General features: G+C 47.1%; 1 protein-coding gene across 7 annotated transcripts in view; it reads left to right on the top strand.

The window, feature by feature from the left end:
* Positions 1-7,769, top strand: part of DENND3 (DENN domain containing 3) — a 57,609-nt gene extending 49,840 nt beyond the window's left edge. For 2 of the 7 annotated variants that reach the window (XM_029222580.1, XM_029222576.1), the window contains exons 21-23: positions 5,425-5,543; positions 5,624-5,761; positions 5,883-7,768. In XM_029222580.1, coding sequence (XP_029078413.1) covers positions 5,425-5,543; positions 5,624-5,761; positions 5,883-6,086 — 461 coding nt within the window. In that variant the 3' untranslated portion in view covers positions 6,087-7,768. Of the gene's footprint in view, positions 1-3,343; positions 5,544-5,623; positions 5,762-5,882 lie in introns of those variants that run through there. The other 5 variants (XM_029222579.1, XM_029222578.1, XM_029222577.1 and 2 more) reach the window with 5 other exon arrangements.
* Positions 7,770-12,492: the final 4,723 nt, after the last annotated feature.

The following is a 12,492-nucleotide window of genomic DNA, read 5'->3' as shown; positions in this document are numbered from 1 at the left end:
GCAGATTCTTAACCACTGTGCCACCAGGGAAGTCCCTGTAGATTTTTTGATGATGTCCATTCTTAGTGGTGTGAGGTGATACTTCATTGTAGTTTTGATTTGCATTTCTCTAATAATAAGTGATGCTGAGGGTCTTTCATGGTTTTTTTGGCCATCTGTGTGTCTTCTTTGGAGGAATGTCTAGATCTTCTGCCCACTTTTTGATTGGGTTATTTTTTTGATATTGAGCTGCATGAGCTGTTTGTATATTTCGGAAATTAATCCCTTGTCGGTTGCTTCGTGTGCAAATATTCTCTCCCGTTCTGAGGGTTGGCTTTTTTGTTTATGGTTTCCTTTGCTGTGCTAAAGCTTGTAAGTTTCATTAGATCCCATTTGTTTATTTTTGGTTTTATTTCCATTTCTCTAGGATGTGGGTCAAAAAGGATCTTGCTGTGGTTTATGTCAAAGAGTGTTCTGCCTATGTTTTCCTCAGAAAGTTTTATAGAAAGTGTCTGGCCTTACATTTAGGTCCTTAATCCATTTTGAGTTCAATTTTTGTGTATGGTGTTAGAAAATGTTCTAATTTCATTGATTTACCTGTAGCTGTCCAGTTTTCCCAGCACCACTCATTGAAGCGACTGGCTTTCCTCCATTGTATATTCTTGCCTCCCCTGTCACAGATTAGGTGACCATAGGTGCGTGGGTTTATCTCTGGCGTCTCTATCCTGTTCCATTGATCTACATTTCTGTTTTTGTGCCGGTACCATACTGTTCAGTTTGTTGTGTCTTGACGAAAGTATACACCACATAACCACCCCACGGTCAAGACACAGAACATTTCCATCACCGCTGCTGGTCCCTCTGTGCCCCTTTCCAGGTGGCCCCCACTCGAGGGAAACAACTCCTGAATTCTGTTATGGGTTTGTTGTGCTTGTTCCTGAACTTTCTATAAATGGGCTCTACAGCATGTGTTCTTTTCATCTGGCTCAGTTCCGGCAACATGATGTTTTTAGGATTCATCCTCAGTGTTTGAATAGCAGTAGCTCATTCTTTTTATTGTGTGAATGCTACAGCTTGGTTATCGGCTCTCCTGTCACTCTTTTCCACACCGTTTTATATCCCCGGCAGCGGATGTGAGGCTTCCAGTTCCTCCCCGTCCTCAGCAGGACTTGTTATTATCTGTTTTTTTTTTATCGTAATCATCCCCGTGGGCGTGAAGTGGCATCTCGTTGCGGGTCTGGTTGCGTTTCCCCGATGGCTTATGGCGTGGAGCATCCTTTCGTGGACTGCTTGCCACCTGTGTGTCTTCTTCAGAGAATGTCTGTCCATACCCTGCGCCAATCAGTCTGCTCACGTTCAAGGCGATTGACCATATGGTTGAATGTACCCTTATTTTCTTTTCCATTTTTCACATCTGTACTTTTTTCTTTTGTTCCTCCTTTCCTGCCTCCTTTTAGACTGCTCTTAAATTCAAGTTAATCTTCTTTATTGTCTTTTTAGCTCTATGTTCGGTTTTTTTTTGGGGGGGGGAGGGGGCCGTGCCACACAGCATGTGGGATCTTACTTCCCCAGCCAGGGATCGAACCCACGCCCCCGGCAGTGGAAGTGTGGAGTTTTAACCACTGGACTGCCCAGGAAGTCCCTAACTCTGTGTTTTTTGTTCCACTTTTTAGTGGTTGCTTTAAGGATTTCAACGTGCAACCTTATCTTCTCACTCTACTTTAAATAACTGTTACACACACCACTTCATGTATAATGGGCACAGAGCACAGCAGTAAAATTAATTCCATTTACCTCTTTCTCCCCCTTTCCTATTGTTGTTAAATGCAGTATTTTATTTCTATGATTGTGATAAACCTATTTAAAGAAATTTTGCCTAAGTGCTCAATGGTCTTTCAAAGAAATTAAGAAAAAAATTATTTTTGCCCATATATTTACCATTTCGGGTTGAGCTTCACTCCTTCTTAAAATCCAGGTTTCCATCTTGCATCACTGCCCCTTAGCCTTAAGAATTTCCTGTGGTAGTTCTTCTGATACGAGTCTGTTGTACACAGATTTCCCCGGCACGCTAGAAATGTCACCCCGTCGTCTCGCAGCTCGGCCCGTCCCTGACGGGAGGCCCGCCGCCACTCAGCCGTTCTGCTGAATATGGTGTGGTTTCTGTAGCCGCCTTGAAGATTCCGTCTCTGGTTCGCATGAGCTGGACTACAGTGTGCTTGGGTGTGAAGGGCTTTGTGTTTATCTTGCTTGCAGTTTACTCTCTTGAATTTGGGGAAAACTTAACCATTGCCTCTTCCATTATTTCTCTTGCCCATTCTCTCTCTCCGTGTCTTCTGGGATTCTAATTATATATTAGTAATATATACTATAACTATATATAATTATATTATTAGTTAGACCATCTGATAATGTCCCACAGGCCTCAGGCACTGCTATAATTTTTTCCTTCTTTTTCTTGTGTGCTTTAGTCTGGCTAAGACCTGAACCTCTCTTCTTCTGTGTCCTGTCTGCAGTTAAACCTATCCAGCAAACTTTCATTTTAGTTCTAGAACTTCCATTTATTTTATAAAGAACTTTGATTTTCTCTCCTAAATCCTATATTCTTCACTCATCCTCTCCATATCTTTCTCTCAGTTTTAAAACATATTTGTAATTGTTGGTCTAAAGTCCTTGTCTGCTGGATACTGGATCATCTGTGGGTCTGCTTCTGTCTACTGTGTTTCCTGTTGGTTTTTAGTCGCATCTTCAAGCTTCACATGTGTTGTGATTTTCACTGCATCCTGGATATTGTTAACGACATGCTGAGGAGACTCTGGACTGTATCCTTAAGTCTTGTTCTAGAAGGTCATTAAGTTACTGGCAGATCATCTTGATCCTGTGGGGAGGCTTGGTCTTAGGCTTTTCTAGGGTGAGTATATTTCAGTTTTGACCTTAGTCCTGGTATGTGGTCTTTGTTCTTGCAGCATGGCCCTTTTAGGGTTTCGAGGAATGCCCAAGGTATATACCAAGCCTTTCCTACAGGGATGAGCTAGAACTTTGAACTCTTATCTCTGTATCCCTGTGAAATCTCTCTTCAGGTCTTGAATGTTCCAGTTCTGCTGTTCATACACAGTTTGGGAGTCAGCCAAGGATTTGAGGAGAATTTATACATGCATTTTGGGGATCCCTCATTTGGGCGATATCCCCCCTCTATTTCCAGCCACACTGGCAGCGGCAGCCCCAAACTATACCCTCAACCCAAGATGGCCTGCTACGTACTGCTAGAATTTTTATCCCTCAGTGCCCCACAAAGAGCCGGGAAGTCCCCTCAGAGGAAACCCACGTAACTGTGCAGCTCACTGAGTGTCTTTCTTTTCTTTCAAAGACCACATCCCTCAGCTTTGGTTGACCTCCGGTGACTGTCAGATGTGCGTGTGTCCATCCATGGATGCATTTTGGACCAAAAGTTGCCTGTTAAATATAGTGAGAGACATGACAGATTAGAATGAGGATATGGATAACCTTGTTTTCAGGATGGAATCCCTCTTATTTTTCAACTTAACGAATACAGTAAGTAGTTTTCCTATTTAACAACAATGAGAAAAGGACACGAGGAAAGCAGGGCTTCTTCGGGTAAAAGCGAGTGTCTGCTGTGAAGTGTTGTTCCAAGTCTTTATCTAAACAAGGATAACAGCTAAAGCCTTGGTCACTTATCAGCTGTGGCCCGTGGGCACTGAGGTGTGGCCTGAGAGTGTGTGTGGTGGGGGACAGGTGACGCCTCTGACTCCTCCCCAGGCCCTTGGCGAGGTGAGCCTGAGGGTCCCCGGCTTCCCTTTCTACTTCTGTCCCAGTATTTCAGACCCTGCATGCCTTCCCTGTGTCTGGATGGAAGCTGCCTTTACTGCAGCACTGCCCCTCTCCCGGGCCTGACGTTTCTGGGAGGGAGCGGACCCCGTCCCTGCTCCCTGTGGCCGGAGGTCTGCTCTGTGATGTTGCTGGCACACCTGTGGTTCAGGCTGCAGCCTCCGTGTGCATTCAAGTTCAAATCCAGGCGCTGCCACCGATGACTGGTCACTTTGGGCTGGTCCCCTGCACTCTTGGAGTCTCTGTTCCTTCATCTGAAAAGTGAGATGGAAATACCATCCCTCCCACAGGAGAGCACGTTGACGGCTGGGAGATGTGAGAGGCAGAAAGCGGGCCTTGGAGCGTCCGTGAGTGTGAGGGTTGGTGACAGTTACCCCAGAGGACCGCTTCCCTGGATCTCGTGGACAGAGCTCTCCCCAGGTCCTCCTCCCTTCCACCACCCACGGCAGGGGCACCTTCCCTTTGGGTACCCGGCCCACCTCGAGGACAGTGATGGGTCTCACCCACATCTGTTGCCCCCGTCCCCCGCTCCGCGTGCAGCAGGGCCCCTACGTGCTCGCACAAGCAGGGTCGCTGTGAACTCCGCCCTGTGCAGTTTGGCGGGCGGCGAGCGTGCTGGTTGGCATGCCCCCGGGGGCACTAGCACCTCTTGGCAGGACTTCCTGCCACCCAGGTCTTGCTGACAGGCAGCAGCATCCTAGGGGCCTGTTAATTAGTCCAAGTGGATAATGGCATCTCGGGATAAAAGGAGGGATGCTGGGGTTTGCTTATTAGGTCTCAGGCAGGAAAGAGAGGTATGGGCGGGCTCTCGCCACCTGTGACTGAGAACCCAGCTGAGCTTCCGAGTCCTGAGGGCAGCCAAGGACAGAGGGGTCATTTCTCTGTGGACCTGGAGTCCACCCACCATGACAGGAAGCCGGAGCCCACCTTGGGGACTCGTGCCCCCTCCCTCTGGAGCCAGATGGCACTGCCTGAGGGCAGGGCTGTGTCCTCCTGTCCTGGTGGCCTCAGCACAGGGCGGGAGGTGGAGGACGCAGGCAGTAAAAGCCAAGAGAGGACAGCCCTGCAGCTCTTCACCTTCCCTCGAACCTGACTCCGTCTCCCCTGCACCCTTGATCTGACCTCCTACCTGCGGTACTAATTTTGATGACCTGTAGCTCTCGTGATGTGCAAACTCTTGGTTTGCTGGAGTGAGTAACAGAAAGAGACAGAGAGAGACGTGTCCCATGGCGGGGCACCATCGCCTAGAGCTCTAGTCCTCACCGCCGGGGGGTGGGAGATGCTGTGGCCTCAAGTGATTGATAGGAAATGCCAAGTAACCGTGGCAGGAAGGGTTCCGAAAGCCTCAGAAGAGGGTGCTGGACTCCAGCCGTTTCCTCGTCGGTAAAAATGGGGCTAATGGTCTGAGTGTCCCTGCGAGAAAATGCGAAGGCGCCACGGGGCAGCTACAGTTAGAGATGCCGACACCATGGTCAGATGTGGTGCAGGAGCCGTGGCCCCACCGGTCACACCGCAGGTCACACTGCAGCTCTCCCGGCGCTTTCACCCCTGTGCTCCGAGCTCGCTCTGCCTGCCCCTCATGCTGGCTCTTCTGCCCCGCAGGTACCGGTAACAGTATCATGGTCGTGACCACGGCTGGATTTCTTCATCAAGAACTGAAGATTGGCGAGAACTTTAAAGAGATAAGCACCTCCTTCCTGGGTTTCCAGCTCATGCCCGAGGTAACCCCGTGCGTCAGGTTGGGCCAGTGCCCCCGTGCCACTGGGCTGCCACTGCCCACGTCGTGACTGTTCCACTTTAGCAGGAGCAGCTCTGGGCGGCCTGTGCCGGGTACGAGGACATCTACGTTTGGAGCCTGCAGGACCTCACCCAGCCCCCGCAGAGGATCCACCTGCAGGACTGCTCCAAGATCAACTGCATGATCCAGGTGAAGAAGCAGGTAAGGCGGCCCCGGGGCTGCTGATCAAGGCCTGGCCGGGAAGGACGTGGGTCTGGGGGTGCCCGAGAGAGCACCGCACACCTCTGAGTGGGCTGCTTGTGTGGTGCCCGTTTCTCCTCAGCAGATCTGGGTGGGCGGCACAGGGCTGTCGCAGGGGAGATCCAAGGGGAAAATCTACGTGATCGACGCCGAGAGGAAGACGGTGGAGAAGGAGCTGGTGGCCCACACGGACACGGTGAAGACCCTGTGCTCCGCGGAGGACAGATACGTGCTGAGCGGGTCCGGCCGCGACGAGGGCAAGATCGCCATCTGGAAGGTCGAGTAACCAAGGGCGCGTGTGCCCTGTGAGCACGGGACGCGCCTTCTGCCAGCTCCTGGCGCCTCCCCAGAGAAGGCGGGTCTGAGCCTGGGGCGGGGGCACTGGGCGGGCTCCGCTGCGGGGGCCTGTGTGGCTCTGGCCTCAGTTACGAGACTGATAGTATCGCACTTTCTCTCCTGGACTTAGCTGATTAAACTGGACCGTTTCGGGCTGGGGTGCCTGTCAGGCAGCCTCTGCTGAGAAGTCACCCGGTGCTGTCTGGACGGCTCCAGAATCCACGACCTGGGCCAGCACCAGGCCATCCGGGAGCAGTTGAGCCGGAGCACCCGGGACCTGCAGACCTTGGGTCTTGCTTTTCCTCCACTTCACTCACTCGCCAAATACTAAGCGCCAGATTCACCGGAGCCCCACAGCCAGACACTGACCTCTTGTTCGCAGCAAAGCTCACGAGAAGGGGGGTGTTTTAAATGACCACGTTGTGGTTGAACAGGTTTGCACCTGCCCTTGCTGTCCCCCGACAGAGCAGGTGACCAGCGCCTGCCCAGGGAGGGGGACAACACTGGGTTGAGGCTGTCGGGACAGGGCTGGGCCAGCTGACGCAAGCGCTGGGTTTTTTCCTTTTAATTAATGCAACGTTTTTTATAATGAAAAAACCTAGAGACTTTTTCAACCAAAGGTCGGCGTTCCATCTAAAATAGCACAAACAAACCCTTAGCAGACGCTCGTGTCCGTTCCCGCTGCGTCTGCGTCCTGGGCGCACAGCGTGTGTGTATATGTAGACGGCGCCTTATTATTTAACTGAGGATAATACTAGCTATGCTCTTATCTTACTAGCTAGAAATATTTGCAGAAGGGCCCTTTTGTACATTTTTACCATTACCCTTGAGCTATCGTCCCCCAATTGTGAGCAAGGGAGGTTTTGGCACGGCTGCACTGCGTGGAGGCCCGAGGCCTGTCCCCTATGGGCCCACGATGCGCTCTGCCGCAGGGGGCTGGCTGGCTGCCGGACCCTCCCCCTGGGCTCTGGGGGCTTGGATAGACATCACGCTGGACCTCGCTCACCCTGAGAGGTCCGTGAGGGTCTCTGTCAGGCCCCCAGCACACAGCCAGGCTTCAGAGACATCTGCAGTGCCTCCCAGGTGAGAGCTTTGGCTACGCCTCCGGCTGTGCCTGCAGAACCCAAGCATTCTGGAGGGTCTGATCACTGACTGACATTTTGGAATGTTCTGAGACTGTGGTGCGGAGGGCCTAATCCGCCCCTCCCCTCCCCTCCCCCGCCACCCCGAGTCTGTCCTCCAGGGGAGGGTGTGTTCCCCTGACTGACTTCTAGAAGGAAGACTAGGCCAGCAGCAACTGGCAGAAGGTGGAATTCTGCCTCTGTAAACACATGAAAAATTCGAGTAAAAGCCTGGCAGAAATCCACGTAAATTATTGTGAATTCCAACCCACATGTAACCAGGTATTTTTACCTCGTTGGTAATAGATTCTCTTTTTTACTAAAACACTGCTGTGCGGTTTCCTTACTTTATCCAACGTTAACTGGTGGTGGCGCTTTAATAATACAGGACTGCTCAACATCACTAATTATTAGAGATGCACATCCAAACAACGAGGTAGCACCTCACGCCAGTCACAATGGCCAACGTTCAAAAGTCGACAGATGACAAATGCTGGAGAGGGTGTGGAGGAAAGGGAGCCCCCCACCCCCACCCCCACACTGTTGGTGGGAATGTAAGTTTGTGTAGCCACTATGGAGAACAGTATGGAGGTTCCTTACGAAACTAACACTAGACGCACCGTATGACCCAGCAATCCCGCTCCTGGGCATATATCCAGACAAAACTCTAATTCAGAAAGACACAGGCGCCCCAATGTTCACAGCAGCACTATTCACAATAGCCAAGACATGGAAACAGCCTAAACGTCCATCGACAGATGAATGAATAAAGACGATGTGGCGTGTGTATATATATACACACGTACACACACAATGGAATATCACTCAGCCATAAAAGAATGAAATAATGCCATTTGCAGCCACGTGGATGCAACTAGAGATTATTATACTAAGTGAAGTAAGTCAGAAAGAGAAAGACAAATACCATATGATATCATTTATACATGGAATCTAAAATACGACACAAATGAATCTATCTACGAAACAGAAACAGACTCACGGATGCAGAGAACAGACTTGTGGCTGCCAAGGGGCAGAGGGTTGAGGGAGGGATGGAGTGGGAGTTTGGGATTAGCAGTTACCAACTATTACATATAGAATGGATGTACAGGGTCCTACGGTAGAGCACAGGGAAGTGTATTCAGTACCCTATGATAGACCGTACGGAAAAGAATATTTTTAAAAAGTGTGTATGTGTGTATAACTGAATCACTTTGCTGCTCTACAACAGTAACTAACACAACATTGTAAATCAACTATACTTCAATAAGAAAAATATTAACCCCGGAAAAAATTAATACAGGATCATTTTGGATTTGTTCATATTGATTCTAAGCACCTGTCAGGTTACTTTAATGCAGACTCTTCATTGCCTTTATTCTTGGTGATAATTTCCAAGATCTTATTTGACAGTGATTGCAACTGAAATGAGTACAGAAAAATCAGAGGCTTTTAGGAAATGATCCTTTATATAAAAGAGGAAAAAGAGGTGAACAAGGGGGTTAAAAGGGGAATAGATGGGCTGGTGCAAGCGTGTGGTTCTGTATTTATGTAAAAAGAATCTTGCCAGTGGAGTTTGGAAATGAAAAGGGCACTTTTATGCCTTCCATGTTTCCTCTGTGCTTTGGAGAGATTCCACGATGAATGATTTGTCGTGGGAAGGCCCAAAATGAGCCAGAATTTATTAAACAGACAATGATGCCTTCCCTACCTCAGCTTTAGAAACCGGAATTAAACTGGTACCAAAAAAAGTGTTTATCTTGCACTAGAAGCTCGTTTACTTTAATATAATTTCAGCTCTCCAGCCGTATTTCAGACAACAGACAAGACAGCTTGGTTTGGGGGCTGGCACGGCGCCACGATGACAATCAAAAGCTCAACCCACTCCCTGGTCACGGGGAACGTTTTTATGATTTGTTCTCGGAAGATGCAAATGCACTGGTTGCTCTCAAATGACAACCTTGGTATTGGATGTGATTGTAACATCTGAATTACAAGTGCATGACTTTGATCCATTTCTAGGGGATTCCTTAGGAAGATGAAGAGGTGTTTTATCCACATGACTAGGGAGGGCACAGTTGGAAAACCTGGCAAAGTTGCCCTGCTGTTGCTGCTGCCTGCAAATGTTTGTATCATATTTCTTGCAGGGACTTCCCTGGTGGCGCAGTGGTTAAGAATCCGCCTGCCAATGCAGGGGACACGGGTTCGAGCCCTGGTCCGGGAAGGTCCCACATGCTACGGAGCAACTAAGCCCGTGCGCCACAACTACCGACCCTGCGCTCTAGAGCCCGCGAGCCACAACTGCTGAGCCTGTGTGCCACAACGACCGAAGCCCGCGCGCCTAGAGACTGTGCTCCGCAACAAGAGAAGCCACCGCAATGAGAAGCCCGCACACCGCAACAAAATCACCGCAACTGGAGAAAAGCCCGTGTGCAGCAACGAAGACCCAACACAGCCAAAAATAAATAAATTTATAAAATAAAAGAAAAAAAAAGAAAGATATGTCCATGTCCTAGCCCCTGGAACCTGTGATTGTGACCTTATTTGGCAAAAGGATCTTTGCAGATATAACCAAGTTTAAGATCTCATGATGAGATGGTCCTGAACCCAAAGACAAGCATCCTTAGAATAAGAGAAGAGACCAACACAGGGGAGAGGCCAACTGCATGTCGACTGCAAGAGCTGCACTTTAAATATAAAAATGCAAATGGAATAAGAGAAAAAGGATGAAAAACGTGTACCCTGCAAATGATAAGCATAAGGCTGGTAGAGCTGTTAATAGGCAAGACAGACTTCAACTGAAGGGATATTTACAAGAAACAAACGGGTGTGCACGAGGATGAGACGGTCAGTACATCAAGATGACACATAATGATCCTATGTGTATACGCATTTAGTAATAGAGATTCAAGATATGTGATGCAAACATGATACAACTGGAGGAGAAAACAGACAGATCCACTCTCGTTGGAGATGTAACACACTGCTCTCAGGAACTGATGGAACAAGCAAACAAAAAAATTAGCAAGGCTATAGAAGATGCGACACTATCAACCAATGTGACCTGACATTACAGAACACTACGCCCAACAACAGCAGAATATCCGTTCTTTTCAGGTGCACGTGGGGTGTTCATCAAGCTAGACCGTGTGCTGGACCACAAGTTGGAAAAGATTTAAATCACAGGAAATGTTCTCAGACCATGCCAAAATTAAATTAGAACTCAGGGACTTCCCTGGTGGTCCACTGGGTAAGACTGCGCTCCCAAAGCAGAGGGCCCGGGTTCGATCCCTGGTTGGGGAACTAGATCCCGCATGCGTGCCGCAACTAAGAGTTCACATGCCGCATCTAAGAAGTCTGCATGCCGCATCTAAGGAATGTGCATGCTGCAAGTAAAGATCCTGCATGCTGCAACTAAGACCAGGCGCAGCCTAAATAAATAAATAAATTATATTTTTTAAAAACCTCTAATTAATTGTTAAAAAATCAACAGCAATAATTACACAAAAGTCTCCATATTAAAATTATCTTGCAAAAAACCCATGGGTCTAAAAAAAAAATCACAAGGGAAATTATAAAATATTTTCAGCTGAATGACAGTGAAAACACAATATCTCAAAATTTATGGGATGCGGCTAAAGCAGTGCTCAGAAGAAAAATTATGGCTTTAAATGCCTCTACTAGAAGGTTTAAAGTCAACAATCTGAATTTCCATTATAAGAATACAGAAAAATAAAAACATTTAATCCAAAACAAGGAAAGGAGGAAATAATAAAGATAAGACCAAATATCAATGAAATGGAAAACAGAGTCAACAAAGCCAAAAATTGGTTCTTAAAAATAATAGGTACGCTCTAGCAAGACTGATCAAGAAAAAAAAAAAAAAGCAAACACAAGTTACCAATACCACGAATGAGACAGAGGATGAAATCTTACAGCCATCAAAAGGATAGCGTGAAAAACTTTATGGCAATATACTTGACAGCTTAGATGAAATGTATAAATTTCTTAAAAAACAACTTTATGAAACCAATGCAAGAAGTAGTTGAAAATCTGAATATTCCTATATCTATTAAGAAGTTGACTTTAGTGAAAAACCTTCTCACAAAGAAAATCCTAGGCCCAGTTGATTTCATTAGTGAATCCTAACAAACTCTTAAGGATGGAATACTAAAATTCCATAGAAACTTTCAGAAGAATAGAGGAGGGGAGGACACTTTCCAACTCAGTTCAGGAGACCACCATGACCCTGTTCTAAAATCTGACAGTGATCTTACAAGAAAATAAAAGTAGAGATCAGTTCTCTTCATGAACACAGATACAAAATTCCTGAACAAAATATTAGCAAATTGAATCCAGTAATATTTTAAAAGGATAATAGAGCATGACCAAGTGGTGTTTGTTCCAGGAATACAAGGTTAATCTAACATTTGAAAACCAATCTATATAATTCAACATATTAGCAAAATAAAGGACAACAACAAAAAAAATAAAAATAAAGGACAAAAGCCATAATGATCATCTCAATAGATGCAGGAAAAAAACTGAGAAAACATTCATGATAAAATACCTTGGCAAACTAAGAATAGAAGGGAACTTCCTCAAACTGATAAAGGGCATCTACAAGAAACCTACAGCAGAAAACATCCTTAATAGTGAAAGTCTAATTGCTTTCCTCCAAGATTGGAAACAAGGCAAGGATGTTCACTTTCATCCCTCCTATTCAGCATGGTCCTGGAGGTTCCAGTCATGGCAGTAAGGCAAGAAAAATAAAAGAAGGGGAAAAGTACATTTATTCACAGGCAATTATGATTGTTTACATAAATCCTGAAAAGAATCTATTTTTTTAAATTAGGAAAGTAAGCAAATTTAGCAAGGTCACAGCTCAAGATCAATATAAAACAAATTCTAACAGCAAACAATTGGGAAATACTACTTACGATAGCATTAAGGACACATCAAATAGCAATAAATTTAAGATGTGTCAGACCTGTGCACTGAAAATTCAAAAACATTGCTGAGGGCTTCCCTGGTGGCGCAGTGGTTGAGAGTCCGCCTGCCGATGCAGGGGACACAGGTTCGTGCCCCGGTCCGGGAAGATCCCACATGCTGCAGAGCGGCTGGGTCCGTGAGCCATGGCCGCTGGGCCTGCGCGTCCGGAGCCTGTGCTCCGCAACGGGAGAGGCCACAACAATGAGAGGCCCGCGTACCGCAAAAAAAAAAAAAAAAAAAAAA

This window comes from Monodon monoceros, unplaced genomic scaffold, assembly GCF_005190385.1.
Source record: "Monodon monoceros isolate NGI ecotype Baffin Bay Population unplaced genomic scaffold, NGI_Narwhal_1 Super_Scaffold_14, whole genome shotgun sequence".
Lineage (NCBI taxonomy): Eukaryota > Metazoa > Chordata > Mammalia > Artiodactyla > Monodontidae > Monodon > Monodon monoceros.
Note: the sequence above shows the minus strand (reverse complement) of the source record. Positions and strands in the feature narration are given on the sequence as shown.